The sequence below is a fragment of the Zeus faber genome (genome assembly GCF_960531495.2).
Source record: "Zeus faber genome assembly, chromosome: 2".
NCBI lineage: Eukaryota > Metazoa > Chordata > Actinopteri > Zeiformes > Zeidae > Zeus > Zeus faber.
This window is the reverse complement of record NC_137189.1, coordinates 25,443,145-25,462,132: the sequence shown is the minus strand read 5'-3', so window position 1 is coordinate 25,462,132 and position 18,988 is coordinate 25,443,145. Positions and strand designations below refer to the sequence as shown.

The following is an 18,988-nucleotide window of genomic DNA, read 5'->3' as shown; positions in this document are numbered from 1 at the left end:
GTGTGACAACCTCATGGTAGGCAGTGTTTGGGGTCGTGGTCCAGGATAGTGTGGTCCCCCAAGGACCACCCTGGATCCCCCTGGACCAACCTGGACCATCCAGGACCACCCTGGACCACCCAGGACCAACCAGGACATCTTAATGGACAGAACTGATTTCTGGAAGATTTAACACTGACGCTGAGGACCGTCACAGACATCAGGGACTTTAAAGGAAAACTGGTATTTTTTAACCCAAACTTTATTTTCCTCATTGGGAGTCAACCCAAGGGATCAGCTTCAGAATATTTTACATTCTATTCTCTGGATATTGGATGAATAAAAATGATGCTGATGCAAATCACTTAGGTCGACTCCCAATGATCGAAAAAATAAACCAGCGGTTCTCAATTTCTTTATAGTATAGTAGTGTGTCTAAGATCTTTTTTCAGCTAAGTACCCCCTTCAATGGCATTAGGAGAAAAAAAGAAAATGAACATAAATGATGTAGTGTATGTGCGTTGTATGTGTTTTTTGTAAACATTATTTATAACCAACACAATCATTTTTTATTTTTGGAGTACCCCCTGCAGTATCCAAAAGTACCCCTAGGGGTATGTGTGCCCACATTTGAGAAACACTGGGTTAAACAAATACCAGTTTTCCATTAAGCATCGACGGGACCATACATCATAAAATTAAATCATGAAGCAACAACATGGTCCCTTGAAGGAGCAGGTAAGTTGGCTTCGGAAAAAAAAAAAAAGGTAAAATTGATCGAAAGGTGTTCTTGGAAAAACATGCACTGGATTCATCCAAAGTGATGTGTCATTATCAACAGTAGAATAAGTTTTAGTTCTAAACAACAGAAAATTCACTCAACTCAGTCCTAAACCAGGCGTCTACCCCAGGTTAGTCGACAGCAACCACCATTACAAATGAGATTGCATTATTAGCATTTAGCAGGTTCTGTGAGCCAATGAAATTTGAGCTATAATCGGGGCTCCATTTTATTTACTCTGTAAACTTTCACTGATTTCACCTATCAGTCCACTAAAATCTGTTTCTGAACAAATATGAGGAGAGAAATAAGCAATCCAGTTGCTGAATATTCACTCATAAGATCTACAAGGCCTTAATAATTGCGATACTAATGCAAATATTTTGTTCTGTCCTGTTTCTGTGTGTATGTGTGCACACAGAAACCCTCAGAGTTAAGTTTCACTAGTTTACTTGAATGAACATATTCTACGACTGCTTTAAAGCCAATTTATCCTCAGCCAAACCTCTGGAAATGTGACATCTCTGACGCCATGATAGCGCGTCTTAAATCTTTCAAGAGAACTCTGTTTGGATTTATTTAAAAGTGTGTCACAGAACTTGATGCTTTTAACAGATCCTGCTTCTCATCCATCCGTCTTCCGATGATTTAGGATCAAAATTCACCTCTCATACGATCATTACAGCTTACAATTGGAACAATCAGATCTCTGTCTGTACCAAGCAGCGTGTTTGGAATAAACTTCCAGAAGATCTCAGGCCCGACACTTCCTACATTTAAATCCAGGCTCTAAACGTTGATACTTTTAACTGCCTTTGAGTGAATGACCAATCTTCTTTAAACGGCGTGAACTAATGACAAAGTAATTGCTGTGAGTAAAACCGCTCGGTGGGGTTCCAACGTTTTTTTTAATACTTTTTGCACTAACTGACGTCAGCTCGTCATGGATTTTTTTTAATATGGTCATCTGCCCCGTCATCCACTGTGCATTTCTCCAAACAAAACCGATAATTTATTTTTATTTTTATTGTAGATGTATTTATTTATTTTATTTTATCTTCCAATGTTTACATGAAACAAAAAATCCCGGTGCGGTGTCCATGTCTCCCACAAGCTTGGAGCATTGCAACAAAAGTCGGAACTAACTTTTAAATTAGGCATTGGAGATCCAATATGAGTGAAGATTCAGCAAGTAAATAAAACGGAGCCCGGGGTAAAGCTCAAACTCACTGGCTAACAGAACCCGGAACTTGTGCCTAACCGCATTGGCTCAGAGCGAGGGACTTGGCTGCTCATTCACAGTTAAAACTACACACACTGAAACAGCCCGTTTTGTAGCAGTCCGGGTCACAATGTCATAATGTCTCAATGGCTAGAAAACATAATCCGAGTGGTATTTTCAGCAAAAACCTTCACAAACATGTTTTGGGGACCTCAGGGGCCTACATTAACAGGTGTAAAAAGGACCATAATAGGTTCCCTTTAACCTTTTATTTCTACGTTCTTTCTTTAGATTTAGATTTCAATGCTTTTATTACGCTACCTTTTTTCTTGTTTCTCGGGTAGAGCCCTTGGACTCGCACTGTTCAAACAACCCTGTCTTGCATGGCAGGGTAATTCATTTATAGTTAAATGTGTCACAAGTGTGCAAAGGAAATTGAAAAAACATCATCAAAATATTTCAAAAGATAAACCCTGTGGTTCATTGGATGAATTCTCTGGAAGTATGTCTGAAATTATTGAAAGAAATTAATGAGTTCCACCCATATTCTATTTTTTTTAATTTTAAATTACAATTAAATTAAACACTCGTCCTATGCAATGATCTTGTTAAAACACTGCCAAAAATCTTTTGTTCCTTATTTACTTGTATTTATTTTTTGTTTCTTGTTAGGTTTATTTCGATTGTTTGTAATTTTTTATATTTATATTGCCACCCTTTCAGAAAATTCTTAGGTTTAATGCATATTACCTGAATTATTATTGCCTAATTTTACCAAATCTATCACTGTCATGATCACAACTTAGCCTAATGAAGCCTAATCAACTAGCTGTTGATTAGGCTTCATACAAATAATTGCAAACCCCAGTTTAATTCTCTTTCATGTTCATTTTATGCAGCTATAATCGTATGAACTTATACTGTGTTATAATGGTGTAATAAAACAGTCCATCTATTAACCATCTACTGCCGAAGAGACATTTATAACATAAACCGGACCACTCAACTGATTGAAAATCCCCTCATCCCCTTGAAATTTGGACGGAAACAAATCCTTTTGGAATCTTATCGATATTACAAAAATATCCCGATCTGCTCCAATAATTGCAATCAGGTGAAAATTATGTTTGTACACGTGTTTCACTAATTCTGTAATAATTTTGATGGCTCCAGCTACATGTAAATATGATACTTACTGACTATGATATTTACTGTTTAATTGCTCAGAGCTTCTTGAATTTCATTCTGTAGGATACGACTTGTGTTCTGATCCACGGAGCTGAGTCACAGCAAGCTCAGTGTCACAGAGACATTGATAAATAGATATTTTTATTTTCAATATTTTTCTGTTGTAAATTTCCATATGTTAGAAAATAATTGAATATGCAGTCAGTCCAAAAACTATTTTGTTCCAGCCTTTCATACAATTGATTCACTAAAAAGGCCTTTTCACGGTCTCTATTCAAAAGCTATTTGAGTGTATTGATTTGCTTTAAAATTCATGAAATAACCAATTTACTGTGCAGAGAGCGGTGCTCTGCACGATGCCCAGGTCACGCTGTACCTACTTTATTATTATTATTTTGTATTTATTTTGATTTAAAAACGTCATTATGCTTTTTTTTTTTACAGCAGGTTTAATTTGAATTTAAAGATTCAATATTCTAAAGATGTTATCTCTCTCAGACTCCTCAATGGCAGAGCATTATTTTCCTGTTGTTTTTAAAGATTTTGCCTTGTGTTTGCATCCTACCTATGACGTGGTCCTGGCAGGAGTTATCCAGGATGCGACCCTCGCTCTTCTCACTGTTTAGGGTGATCTTCTGGGCCAGGATTAGAGTCTGGAGAGAAGAAGATTCAAGATTCAAGAGGTTTATTCGTCTCTTACATATACATACTTTCATACAAATATGCAGTGAATGGGACAAATAATCTCTTGAACTTGAACTTGAACAAAACATCAGAATCTGTTTATTTTGACAAGGACATTTTCACATACGAGAAATCTGTTGTGCTAAAGATACAAAGATGGTAAAAAATAGAGCAATCTGAAAAAATGAAACAAGGAGAGCCAAGTGTAGAAAAAATTGAAAAAAAGGAACCAAGACAGATATCCAAAGAAAAAATAGCCAAGCAGAGTAATATATATATTTTTTTTTGTGTTTTGCGACGTTGCTGTTGGAGATGAGTGTCGCCCTCTGTCTTCTGTCTTTCTACACTTTGGAGTGTGGTGGCTTCTTCTCTTCCTCTTTTCCTCCTCTCCAGTTCATCCCTTTTCCCTCTCTGTCTCTCTCTCAGTTAATTGGAAAATTGAAAAATGTTAATATTGAGACTTTGTTTGGAAGTTAAACAACTATTTTCAGCTTAGTTTAAATACCACCACAATCATAAATAAATCAAATTAATTAATTATTACTTAATCTGTAATATACGTCAGATATCTTAAACGGTGGCAACAATGTATAATGTATATGTATAATGGCTTCTAACGTCCACAATAGACCCTTTGCAATGAAATGTAATCGTCCAGCACCCCGCCCTGACATGTGTCCTGGTGGCCAGTTGAGTGTAGTGCAGTTTCAATGACTTCAGAGTGGACGTCGTGGAGCTGAATCACAACGTGAGGTGTAAATCAATACCCCTGGAGCTTGGAGCTTACCGCCGTGTTGGTGCAGATCTCCATGTCCTGCCGGGTCTCTCCCAGGTTCTTGGCCACGGAGAGGCCGGGCAGCACGGTTCCCAGGGCGTCGCTCTTTGCTGTCGTCCTGTTGAGGAAACAAGGTTTGATTCTGTTTTGTTAGATCTATTTGAGGAGCAAATTTGGTGTTTTTGTCAAATCCCCAGGTGAAGAGAAATCCAGAGGATGGAATCCTCTTTGTCACACTGCTTCCCTGCTTACAACAACACTGAGTGATTAATGTCGCTAAGTGCTGATGGAAATCTGTCAATTTTAATTTGAAGTGATATATCAATTCACTGAGGGGTGGAAGGGAATAGCCACTGTCAATAGCATTCATTGGCATGTCTCCAGACTCTCAGATCAGTTGATGCCGATTGGAGCGGAGTCATGACTCAAACAGTTAGCTGCTGCGGCTTTTTGTTTGTCCTCAGTTTGCATTAAGCAGGCAGCTTTAATGCTAGTGCTGATATGTCGTTTTATTTGATTTGACAAACGAATGGGAGAGGATGGTCATTTCACATACGTTTTTGCTTAAAAAAGATGCTTAAACCTATACTTAGACTTAAGGTATTCTCAAATAAAAATTTAGAAACTAAGGCATACATTTCAAGTTGAGAAAAGCTAATAAATAAATAAATACATAAATTGAAGCCTTTTCAAAGCTGATTCAATGACAAAAAAATCAGTGTAGATTAGAATAATGAAGAGAATTAATTGTTTGATTGCACCAGACTTGTACCTGTTGAGTAGCTCTTTGACAAACTGGTCCTTGCCCATGTAGGCGGTGCTGCACTGGATTTGGTTGGCGATCTGACCCATCTGGATGTTGCAATGGTCCATGATGGAGCTCAGCTTGTTGTTGGTCTGGGACAGGTTCTGCTCATCCTCTCTGCACTGGTTGTCATTTTTCTTCTTGTCCTTCTTCTTGTCTGGTTTGATCTGCTTGCCCCCGAGCACTGATCCTATCTTCAGCTCCTTCTTCTCCTCTTTGCTCTTGGGGGAATCTATTTTCTTACCACTCAGAGCTGGCAGTTTGCTCTTGCGTAGACCGAACCAGTTTGCCAACGAGGGACCGGTCTTCTGCTTGGTCTCAGAAGCCGTGACTTTCTCCTGTTCTTGACATTTCTGCAGATTCTCTTCGATTCCCATCATGACCTTCTCCTCTATGGTGCAGGATGTCGGGCTTGCTTTCTTCTCTTCCCTGTCTGGAGATTTGCTTGGTGACTCCATATGGATCTTGATGCCCCTGCTTAGGTCGAGCTTCTGAGGGCTTGTTACTTTGCCTCCTGCCTCCTGAGATGGAGATCCATAGATGCAGGACGACGGAGGCTGAAATTGAGGATGAGAGGCGACCTTCGATGGTTTTCGAATATTCCTTATGCCAATTCTATCAATGATGGGTAAGCTACGCACCTCTTTCTGTGGTCGTAGGTTGTTTCCCTCCACTTTTCTTGACTCTTGTGGCCCTTCAACTTTGCAGCCTGATTTGGAGGTTTGTGGAGCGATGATACTGTCAATGTTCAACGCTGTCATGCCTCCATAGTAACTGACTCGGTTGGCGGGGGAACGGACCGGGCTTTCAGATAACACGCTGTTGGGTACCTCTAGGGAGCTCTGTCTAGATAGAGAGTTACCCCTCTCGCCTGAGTTGGTAATGATCTGAGTTCGGATCTTCCCTGGCACATCTGGCAAGTTGATGTTGGGTTTCTCAATGTAGTTGGTGCTGAAACTCTGGCTACGAGCCTTCGCTCCGTTCATCCCCAGTGCTGGTTTCAAATGGGGCTTAGTGGTGACGGATATGGATCTTGAGAAGAGTTGACCACCTCTTTTCTCTTTGTCACAAAGCTCAACCTCCTCTGGCACCACAATGCTCTGCCCTTCCACTTCCTGTAACTTGCTCTGGTCCTCACCTCTGCCCTCAGTAATGGGTGTGTTGGATGGCAAATCAATGCTATTCACCATCTGCAAGCTGACACGCTGAGAGACAGCATTTGATGTCACAATCTCCTTGGAAACTAAATTGATATGATCTTTCTCATGTTTGCCAGGTATGGAGGGGGCATTCTTGTGGCTTGGTGGTGATTTTAAAAACGCTTTAAATCCGATGGGGATACGTGTTTTTGAAGCATTCTCTACCGCATTAATGGAACTCAAAACAGGACAAGGTTGGTCTACGGCTGCTTGGGGACTGACTATCTTGCTGTCGTGTGATTCTGTTTTACACTGAGGCTGGTCATGCAGTTTTACAGGTACATTTGCAGAGGTCTTATTTATTGGCTGAGTTACAATTTCATGGGCAGCCACTCTCTTACTAGCAAAAGCACTCTGCAGTGAGGACCTTCTGAGGGCACCGTAGGGTGGAGGGACATTCTTTGAGCTTTTAGGTACAATGTTTTGTTCAGGGGTACACCCTGAGGTTGCAGAGGGGAGGTAGTTTTTCACTGTGATTCGTTTCGAAGAGCCTTTAGTAGGGGCATGAGTTATAGCAGGGGAGTTCTGAAGGTGCTGACTGGTTTTGTCAACCAGTTTCTGAGGTGCTAGCGCGGTCCCATAACCAGCATCCAATTCCAGAGAGTCTCGACCTTTAAGGGGCAGCGTAGGTGCCATATTTGGTGTGGGTGGAGGGTGGTAACTTGGGGGAGGACCCCTCACAGTGGTTGGTGTGGATGGCTGAGCCACTCCTCTATGTGCTTGAAGTGACCCTTCGTAATTTGGTCTGATGAGTAAGGAGGTGGTGCGACCTGGGGGTGGGGGAGGAGGAGGTGACCTGAGATCGTTTTTGTTATTTTCACAGTGTTTGTCTCTGGTAGGCTTTTCGTTATGGTCAGCATGATCCACTTGCCTCCTGGAGAGGTGCGGGGAGCTGGAGGAAGGACCTTCACTCCACTCACTCCTGCCCAGAGGTTTAGAGCTGGCTGATTTGGGGCTCTGCGTGCAGCTTCCTCCTGAGGTCTTGGCGAACCTGGACATTTTAACTGGAGACAAGGGGGATTTCCCCTGACCAGTGGGTCCTGAGGTTTGACTGTTGCTTGGTTCAGTACTGGAACCCTTAGAAACCCTAATTGGGGATATTGATGGTTTGCCCCGACCAGGTATCCGTGAACTACTAGACTTGGTACCAGAGGCATCTGTCATGGGAGGGACTGACTGACCCTTAGCAGCTCTGTTGCTAGGAGGTTTGATTAGTTTTCTCATCGGTGTCATGTGCACTGACAGCCTCTCACCACTGCTCTCCCTGCTATTGCTTGATTTGTTTGCATTGCTCTTACATTCAGATGGCTTCTCTGGGGATTCAAACACAATGTAGTTACTTCTTCTGCCTGCCTTTTGCCTCGTTGGCCTTTCTTGGGGTGATAGTTCCATGTAGTCAGCAGTTGCCTTGGTTCCTGAAAAGTCATTCCGAGGCTCAGCAGCCATGGAGAGCTTCTGAGCACAGAGTTCAATAGGCTCTCCTTCAGCATCAAATATTGCCAATATGCTCTCCTCTGACTGGGTACACTTGGACCCCTTGGGTTCCGCCATGAGGCTAAATGGTCTGGGCCTCCCATCTGCAGACTGTGTTCGTCCATGATCCCTCCTTAAATGGTGCACAAGCAGTTTCGCAGCGTCTCTGGACAGCCTTTTAGAGTCCTTCTTCACCTGTTCTGTGGAGCAACTAACAGATTTCTGGATGTCGCTAGACTCGGAGATGAGTTCCTCTGGGTCGTCTGTGTCTGAGAAGTGGAGGGGAACCTCAGGCTTGGAGAGGTTGCAGCGCAGCAAAGTTGGTTTAGAGAAAGCAGAGGCTCGACCCCCTCCAGGAAGGAAGCTGTTAATGAAACTCATAAGCTTGTCAGGCCGCTCTTTGGAGTGATAGCTAGGAGGATGTTTCGTGGCCACAATATCTGTGGTACCATCACCCCCAATTCCACTGTCCTGGAGGCCCTCCCAGCTACACAAACTGTCTGAGATACTGTGCGATAGCTTCTTGCTGTACAGCCAGTTGTCCTTGCCAGGGATGTTGTCCTTGCCAGGGACGTTGTCTTTGCCAGGGACGTTGTCCCTGCGATTTGAGTGTGCTGACTCATCGTCTGCATCATCAGAGTCATAGGAGAATTTCTTTATCCCGATCCCTAGCGATGCAGCCCTCCCCACATAGGGAGGCTTGGAAACCCCTTTACTGGTACTCTTGATACCCAAGGAGTAGATGCCCTCGTTGGAGTTCATGCAGTCCTTGTAGCCTGACTTGGAGACTTTGGAGGACGAAGAAGAGCTCCGGTGTTTCCGCCGTTGGAGCTTCCTCAGACCCTCCAAGATGTGGCACTCCTTGCGTCGTGTGGGCAGAGGATCCTCCAGGTGGGCACAGATGTTGCTGGGGGCTGAAGAGCCCAGACTCAGCCTCTTCTCCCACGTCAGGGAGGACTGGAAGGACACAGAATTGAATGATAATTAGCTCTATTAATGGGGGTCAAGCCAATTTTACTTGTGTTAACTGATATTTAGCAATTATACAACATACTGATAGGACATTGGCATTACATTTGATTTGGAGTGAGCCACATTAATGCCATGCTATGCATTTGGGTCTCTGATGGGACTACTAACACACAAACTGTGAAATAAGACAACCCAATCAGTTTTTTGTGGGCTGCTTTGTCAGAAAACAAGTGATCCACCAAGCCACTCAGATTTGTGTCTCCTTCCTATGTCACTTGGAGACTCATTAGAAATAGAACCTCCCCCCCTATTTGAGTAACTCCACACACGGCTGAAGAACTACCAAGCGCCGCCAGATCACCTAAGCATGGGAACTGCTTTTTTGGCTGCACAGAACAGCACAAATCTTTTAAAAGAAAGAGGAATTAATACCAACCGTCCATGACAAAACTGCAGACAAGGGAAATGTAAGTATTTAGTAAGTATAAAAGTTTATTTTGAAAAAAAAACATTTTTTTCAAGTACACGGTAGGTTGACTGTAGATTGCTCTGCGTGATCCGCTGTATGTTTCGACGTTTCCTTATTGAAACAAAAATGCCCTGTGCAGTGTCCATTGCAGTGGGGTAGTGCCCTTCCCTTACGAAAGATGGAACTAACTTTTAAATGAGGCCTTGTAGATCTAAAGTGAGTGAAGATTCAGCAACTTGATAGCCTATTTCGTGCCTAAAATTTGTTCAGAAACACATTTTGGTGGACTGTTGAGGCAAGATAAGTGAAAGTTTATGTACTTCATACAACAGAACACGACTACTCGTGCTAAAAAACACCATTGGCTCACAGAACTACTGCAGGGTTAGGGTTAGGGTTACTACTGCAGGGTTCGGGTTAGGGTTAGCGTCCCCCTCAGGAGGGAGGCGACACACACTGAAAAAGCGCATCAGGAATAGGAGGGGTTTTGAGGCATTTTGGAGGGCTGGAATGCATAATCTGTGGTATTTAGCAATCCAGACTGTGACAGTTGAATTTTACGACCATTTTTGGAGACAGCGCTACTAAATCTTATAACTAGGAAGCACCAGCATGACTTGCAAATATGCAGATTGCTTTTTTTTTTTTCAAACATATACTGTATATCAGTGGGAGTCACAGAGAAAGTGTCCCCATAAGGCACCGTTGTTGTTTCGTTTTATAGAGAGACTTAAAATAAAATAACCTAGATCTAAAATAAAAACACACTGGCCTGCACAAAGCGGATGTATGTGGACATACAGTATGTGACCCACCACAGACTTGAGGTACATTTGGTGGCTTTTGACTTTTTTTTTTTTTTTTCCCGCATAATTTGAAAGTGAAGAATCAGAGCTTCAAAACAAGGTGTCACTTGTGCAAATCAAGCAAAAAGCTATGACTTGTTCATGAAAAGGGTGTGGCAAACTGTGTTTCTGAGATAATCACCTTCAAGTTTTCCCCCACACTTGGGGGAAAACCCACCCGTCACATGGCCAACCCAGCTAAATGGGGACTTGACACCCTGCTGAATGGGGCAATCTCTGCATTGTTCTTGCATTGTTCTTTTGACGTGCACCATTTTTATAAAACACAATACACTTCTGTATTATTAAACAGGTGATACAGTTAATTTTCAGATTTGAACGTCATTCGTTTTTTAAATTCAAACAGCATTTGAATATCAACCATCGTTTGACAGCCCGTGTGTGTGTGTGTGTTGAAGGGAGAGGGTGAGATGGCAAGCTGAGGCTCTCATCATGGCTGTTGACAGTAATGTACTGACCACATAACTAAATTGTACTGACCACATACCTTAATTTCACATTTGTTAAGTCATTATTTGGTGTCCATGTTTAAAAAGGCACTATTTTACTTTATAATTATATATAAACATTATGACTTTTTCCTTTAAAATAAAACAGTACATTGTTATTTCTGTAAATTGTTGTATATTTATTACCAAAGCATTTATCACTTATCACTCTGGCGAAAACAGAACTGCTGGTCTTCCCAGCCAAACAAGGTATTTATCACAACATTGATATTAAAATCGACTCTCTATCTCTTGTTCCTACCAAGGCTGCAAGGAATCTTGGTGTCATTATTGATGACCAACTGACATTCTCGGACCATGTTGCCGCCGTCTCCCGGTCCTGCCGCTTCGCACTACTCAACATCCGAAAGGTCAGGCCGTACCTGACCCAATATGCCACTCAACTGCTGGTACAAACCTTGGTGATGTCCCGTCTCGACTACTGCAACGCCCTCTTAACAGGCTTGCCGGCCTGTGCGGTGAAGCCACTACAGATGATACAGAATGCGGCGGCGCGACTGGTGTTCAACCAGCCAAAGAGGGCACATGTCACTCCGCTGCTCATCGAGCTCCACTGGTTACCTGTAGCCGCCCGCATCAAGTTCAAGTCTCTGATGCTGGCCTATCATGCTGCTCTTGTAAGAGCACATGTTGCCCCCCGGATGCTGCGCTCGTCAAATGAGCGTCGCCTGGCTCTGCCGGCCGTACAGCCACGGCAATCCAGGCTATTCTCATTTGTAGTTCCACGTTGGTGGAACGAGCTGCCAAAAATGACCAGAGCGGGGACCTCCCTCTCTGTCTTTAAGAAGCACTTGAAGACCCAGCTCTTCAGTGAGTACCTCCTGTCCTAACCTACAATTACTTAGCACCACCTTGCAGTATTTATTGTTACACTAATGTTGTTGTTACACTAATCTCTGTCGCAATGTAGCTGGAATGTTATTCTCCCTTGTAAGTCGCTTTGGATAAAAGCGTCTGCTAAATGACTAAATGTAATGTAATGTAATAAAGTTAAGTTTGAAAAAATATGAATGTGTTGCGTTGCATGTCAATTTCAGCAGTGCTTCTAAATTTTGTGCTGGTACTCCTAAAATTTTCAGCGGGGATCACCAGTGCGACTAGTAGAAAAAGTAAGTCTGGAGCCATGGTATTGGAGTGGTATATTCAGCAAAAAAAACTTCAAAGACATGTTTTGGGGACCGCAGAGACCTATATTAACTTGAGTATAATAGGTCCCCTTTAAAGGGGATGAAGAGATAATTAAAACCTTACTAAATATTCGGAGTATGCACAAGCTTTGTCAAAAAAATGCAAGTCGCAGAGAGCCCAGGAAGACCTTTTCAATTTTGTCTTGAGAAATTGCTCTCAAGGATTTTTTTATTTTATTGAAAATGCTGAAATGGTGATTTTTCGATTACTGAAATGACATAATTTCCACATCAATGACATTAATGTCAGACGTTTAATGTCTAATTAAATCACGCTGCGCACCTTTGTCCCTGCACAGTTCCATGCATTCATTAATACGCATATGAAGAAGAAGAAGAAGAAGAATCTTTAATCATCACGCAACACACCACACACTACAACACATGCATACACACACACACACATGCACATGCTTTGGATGGTGGCCGGTGAAATGTGGCCTCTGCATTTAACCCATCCTGGCTTGTCCTTCCTCCGGGGGGGCAGCCAGGAGCAGTGGGTAGCATTAGTCGACGCGCTGTGGACCTGGTACCAAGCCTCTAACCCCGCAAAAATCAACTTCTTATCACCAGAAAATATCAAAGCTTTTTGGGAATGCTCTGGGATAAGGTTTACACTCTCCAACATGTTTCTTCAACATCCTGCGTTCTCAAATTCTTTCAATGTTAAGAACTAGTAAAGGCTCTCAAAGTAGCTTTAATTTGAGCAGTGCAGCTGTACAATCCTGTTGTATGATTGTTTTAACAGCAATCACTTTCGTGATGAGTGCATCTGTTCTGTCCCGTGATACAGCAGTGTCTCTGCTTCCTCTCCATCTTAACCTGTTCCTGCTTCTAGATTGGAGATTATGTCGATCATTGTATTAAGGTTCAGTTTAGAATTTGGTTTATTACATTTCCTACAATTTTATTTGTAAATCATTGAACCGTTCATCTTCTCTGGGTCCTTCCTGCTGTGTGGTTACAGATGCGCCTTACCTTTTTCCCAAACGGCCGCCGGTCGTTCCAGGTGAAGGAGCCGCTGGAGAACTCGCTGCAGGCACTTGACAGGGAGAGCTCGCTGCTGCTGCAGCTGCTGCACTGGTAGATAGGGGGTGGTGTTGTCAGACTCAGCTGGCTGAGACACTTCACAGGCAGCACCGCCTTCCCATTCGACTGGACTTCCTGTTAGAGAGAGAGAGAATTAATTACACTACTCACAAAAAGTGAGGGAAATTCGTCTTTCGGGTGAAATTTCAGGATGAACCTAAAATGCACTATAACCTTTACAGGTGAACTTAATTTGACCTTCTCTAATCTTTTGAATGCACATGTCCAACTGTTCAATGTTTCAGTACTTTTTGCACAACTTGCTGTTCTCTAACAAGGAGCTGAACGGAAAAATTCACAACAGGTGTTTGATCCATGAATCGACCAATACATTTCCTGGTTCAATTAGAATTGGTATTTAAACAGTCCTCTTCATCATGCTGTTCACATTTTGACATCATGAGACCAAGACAACACCTAACAATTGATCAACAGTACCTCGCCGTTGCGAGGTTTCAAACAGGATGTTCTCAGAGAGAAGTGGCCACTGAGCTTAGAGTGTGGTCTGCGTGCTTGACGACCTGCAAGGGTACCTGACCACACCACCAGGCACAGGCAGCATCGTCTTGCATGGGCCAGGGAGCATTTACTCTGGACAAGGGACCAGTGGCCTCAGTGCTGTTCTCTGATGAAAGTCGATTCACGTTGAGCAGAAATGATGGCCGCCAACGATGTTGGAGACGTCAAGGAGAGCGCTATGCATCAGCCACTGTTGTCACCAGACGAGCCTTTGGTGGTGGTGGTGTTACAGTGTGGGGAGGTGTTTCTAGTCAATGCAGAACTGCCCTACACTTTGTGAATGGTACAGTGACAAGCCCATACTACCTGAATAACATCATTCATCCAGTCATTGTGCCCCTGCATGAACAACACAGGCCTCATTTCATCTTCATGGACGACAATGCTCCAGCTCATGGAGGTGGCATCATTAGGGAACGGCTGCTGGAGACTGGGGCACCTCAAATGGAGTGGCCTGCACTTTCTCCAGACCTGAATCCCATAGAAAACCTATGGGATCAGCTGAGTCGCCTCGTAGAGGCTCGTAACTCTGTACCCCAGAACCTCAATGACCTGAGGGCCGCCCTTCAAGAAGAGTGGGGGGCCAGGCCTCAGCAGACAATGAGTCGACTTGTGAACAGCATGAGACGTCGTTGTCAAGCTGTAATTGATGCTCAAGGGCACATGACAAGTTATTGAGACATTGACATTTTTTGTTGTGGTAAACCCACCACTGTTGTTGGCTTTTGTTTCAATAAATTGTTTGAGATGAGGAAATCACCATTGCATGCTTCTACTTAAATGCCCTACTTTCATGATATAATGTCACTGTAGCGTGAACTTTTTACATTTTCCATAAATTTCACCCGAAAGCCAAATATCCCTCACTTTTGTGAGTAGTGTATAATTAAAATAATATAGCTAATAGAATAGGGCCTATAAAAGATTAGCTGTCAAAATCTGGAGAAACATTTGTCATACCAAATTAAATATAATTCCAACAAAATAAGAGATCAGTCTCTGCTCTTGGCAAACTATAAACGTTACTCTAATTGGAATCTTTATCAGCAATTTTATTTTTAGAAAAATCAAGAACAGATATTTTTGACCAAGCATTTGTCTTGGCAAATCAATTAAAATTGAAATATTTCATTCAAACAGCTCAAAAATATATCAACATGTAGTGTGTGCTATTTTTGAAATTTATGTATTGAAAAGTGTCATAAATATAATGTATTGCTATACTGCTGTTATTGAAACCCTTTGTAACAAATCTCTTTTGGCTGCGGGTAAGAGATGGACGAGGGGCCATGTAAAACACAAGGCAGCCTTAGCTGGACATTTATTTAAACCAAAAGTCACAACGTTTGTCTTTTGAGACAAATGTATAAATAATAATTGGTAGGGTGCAGTCTGGAGTGGGAGACCAGCCTCGCTGTCAGGAAAGAGAGGGAGAGGTGAAATACAGCAACACTCTGCTAATCTCCTCAATCTTCCGCAGCTGTGTCCCCTTCTTGTTGCCACTGCTGCTTCTCCCCACCTGCAGATGGCACCAAAACCACCCTTCTTACCCTTCTTCAGAATTAAACGTAAACTCTAGGGGGCGGTTTTTGCGCACACAGATTGGCCAAGGCCTGGCGCCACGATGGGACATGGCTTATGTACACTAGAAAATTAGCAAGAACAACAAAAATATTTGCCGAGATAAAGCGTCATAGAGATGATGGTAATGAAGCACCTTCCTTGAAGTTTTCCCCCATAAAATATTTGGAGCTTGTTATCCGATCCAGTCTCAAGAAAAGCTCACTTGATCCAACTGGTGTTTGAAGGGGATCTTACAAAATGATTTCGGGAAGAAGACTGGAAGGATCGTTTACTCAGGACGTTCAACACACAAACAAAGAGGCTGCAACTCTACTCTGGAAAGATAAGAAATAATTTGGCTGGTTTATTTTTCAGCTGGTTTGGTATATCAGACAGATACGTTTAAGGTATTTGCATAGGGGTGCGTGGCACTGTCCCTGTTACTGAAAGGAGCAGAGGAGAAATGGAGCAGAGGACACAACACATCAATTTGGTTCAGCCTTGCTTTCTTTTCATGGTTGTAAATAGACTTTCCTAATTCCATTTTTTCCATTGTAGCAATCCATTGAATGGAAACGACAGGGAAGTGAAATTTTGGTCAACGAGAGAGAGTGAGAGAGGGAGGGAGAGAGAGAGCAAGAGAGCCGCATGGCATAAGCAGAAAGACAGAGAAAACGATCTGATCATCTCTCTTTTTTTTTTTTTACTGAATGACGCTGACACTGTTGGCTATTATTTTGTTGATTTTTTTAAGAGGTCATCTCTCAGGTGTTGGAATCATTCATAAATTTTGTTATTTTGCATCTTATAGACCTACATTCAGAGTGGTCTGGTTTCCTAAATAGTGCAAAGACACTCACCACTGCTGTGAAATAAATGTATTATTTGATTTTGAAACAGTAGTATGGTGTTGTTATTTAGCCTTTCAGAGACTATCACATGGTTAAATCAATTTATTTTATTGAACCTACCACCAGACCAATTTTAGGTGGTGACCTGGAAATCTGCCCCAAATATTCCTATTTCGTTTTATTACCGTGACACACAAACACATGGAAAAGGTACGGTAGGAAATTGTTTGCATCCAGTGAAAACGCCAGTATATTACCACCCGCAAAAAATGCAGAAATAGGCATCGCAGGATGATAACCTACTGTTTCACGATATAACATGATTTGCCCCCTTGCCATTTTTAACTGCCCCCTCACTCACTTCATCCTGACGCCTAATTTTAGACAAAATTCCCTTTTTTAATCGTGATTTCCTATAGTACTAACTTTCTCAGTCATGGTTTAGTTAAATAGCCTCAGACTGGCCTTAGTCTTGGTTTAAAAAAACAGATTTGGGTTGAGCAGCCACACCTGACCTGGATCTAGGTGATTGGGATCAGGGTGGCTGCATACCTGTTGCTCGTTGGTTGGTCTAACGAGCAGCAGGTAAAACCGCTCAGCCCAGAAATGACAGATGGGTGGCGTGTGGTAGTCGAAATTGCCACAGGCCTTTTTAAATTCTGGATTAATTCAAGTTGGATTAGTTTGGTGTTTTAGATTAGAAGACTGTTATGGTCCATTTTCATTTGTCAGTGAATTTGGGTTAGGTAGGTCCAACACTAGACTTCACACACAGCATGCAGCCATGTGCTGTTTTACTGCATTTATTTAACATCTGGTCCATTCTGTCTTTATTTACCCGTTCTCTGCTCTCGTCAAAGGTGTTTACATTAATCACCTGGTGTTCTCCAGGGGGGAACAGGAGAAAGAAGCAGCGAAGTTACTTTCAGACTATGATGCATAATACATAAGATGACTAATGTAGCTTGCTGTCACCAGGAGTTGTTTCCACGGACGAGTCTGAATCGATGCTTTTCTGGTAATACGACGAGCACTTATTCCGCTTAGAGTCAGGTGACACGGCCAGCTCGGCTTGCTGGGAGCAAGGGGTTGGGTCTGGAGCTTTAATCCACTGGAATGATGTCTGGATGGGGGGATGGATGTGGAGGGTTCTATGTGATGGAACTTGAGGCGTTTCGCTTTGGCTTACGTGGGAGGGGGAGTCGCAGCTCCTGGGAGGCGGGAAGCCCTTCCCTCTCTCGGGCTCCAGGAGGAGGTCGGCGGCCGACAGATCCATGATGCGAAAGTGGAGTTTCTGAAAGTCACCGGGAAACACATGTCACAAAGAGTTTACACTACAAACCACCATGGGACCACCTGCAAAACACTAAACCACTGCGAACACAGACCCATTGGAGTGAATGTGTAGAGGAGGAGAAAACAACTCGAGCTTTGGTGTTAGATCTTAGGTTGGCTCTACATGAAAGAGGAAAACAACGCGGTTTTGCTGCTGAAGCATTAGGAAGCGATCATTTCCAGACAAAGTATTCATGTATCCACAATCATATTTCCATTTTAAAGCAATATGGATATTGGAAACGTTGCTACAAATACAGTAGGAGGCAAATTCGGTGCACACCAATTAACTGTGTACTCCTTTTTTTTTGTTTCAATGTTCAATGGCACTTACTCTATGGTAGTCCTATAAAATGAACAAAATGATTAGAATGATATTCAGAATTATTTGTATGATAATCATAAACAAAAATTTCATGATTCTGACAGCCCGAGGCACAATCCAATATATATTTTTGATGCCAATATGTCCAGCTCTCTTTGCATGCATCTTTACACTTTGCATTGTCTGAAACACGCAGTTATCTATTTCAAATAGAAATAGATAGGTAGACTTTTTCACACAAATCGAAGCTGGAGGTGGGTGATGCCATGCTTCATATCATGGGCAGAAAGTGAATTGGAAATAATTGCGTTGGGGAGTGAGGGAGTCTTTGATTTAGATTTTTTTTGTTCATTCTCCGGCTGTGCGCCCCATTCTGTTCTTTTGTTCGCTAACTCCTGCGCTCATAGGGGACGGATACAAACCCAAATATGCTTCCTCTCGCTAATCTAAGAAGCTAATTACCGTTCCGATTAAGTTCAACTGGAAAGATGCTGAAACTACAGTAAACACTGGGAGTAACGCTGTGTTTCCAACACCGAGTAGTACGCTCTGATGGACCTATGATATATTTAATTAATAGTTTCCGTTGTTAAAATGAAAAACCTTTTAGTTGGTTCTCATGCCACTGCAAGCAGAGATTTATCAGGAAAGGCTGCAACGAATAAAAGACAAAGTCACCTTCAGCCCGTTCTGAGGGACCCTGTGTGCTGGAGCTTGACTACCGCCGCACGTCAATGCATAAAAATAACTTCTCCGAGAAGGTAATATAACAGTCATTTGCAGCTATACTTGACTTATAGACCCATCCCATAATACCTCTGCTGTATTATAACCTCACGGTGAATTCAGATGAAAGTGAAACCTCAACTGTGTGCAAAGCAAACGCTGTCTCATAAGAAGTGATTACTGTACCCACAAAATCAAACCCACCATCTTTTCTGTTCTCTCACTTTCACTTTATTTAAGTAGTTTACTCCTATTAGTTTAGTAGTTTATCCCTTTGGATACTCCCTTTGGAACTACTAAGTATTTAAATTTAAATCCTAGTTACTAAACTAGGATTTAGTTTTACAGTCTAGAGAGCCACCAGACACAGAATTTAACACCTGGTGTCCTGACTGTTCTTGCTGGGGTAAAGGGGTTGGGGTGATGCAGGCATCATGGAAACAGACACAATGCGCCCTGCCCACACTTCAT

The 18,988-nt window shown here is 42.4% G+C and overlaps 1 protein-coding gene across 1 annotated transcript in view; it reads right to left on the bottom strand.

Annotated features, from left to right (window-relative positions):
* LOC307246232 (nck-associated protein 5-like) overlaps nt 1–18,988 on the bottom strand; it is a gene marked incomplete at its 5' end in the record, with an annotated part of 177,029 nt that overhangs the window by 20,356 nt on the left and 137,685 nt on the right. Inside the window, 5 exons of the mRNA XM_080022094.1 lie at nt 3,736–3,823; nt 4,642–4,747; nt 5,402–9,063; nt 13,088–13,273; nt 17,321–17,425. Coding sequence (XP_079878220.1) covers nt 3,736–3,823; nt 4,642–4,747; nt 5,402–9,063; nt 13,088–13,273; nt 17,321–17,425 — 4,147 coding nt within the window. The remainder of the gene's footprint in view (nt 1–3,735; nt 3,824–4,641; nt 4,748–5,401; nt 9,064–13,087; nt 13,274–17,320; nt 17,426–18,988) is intronic.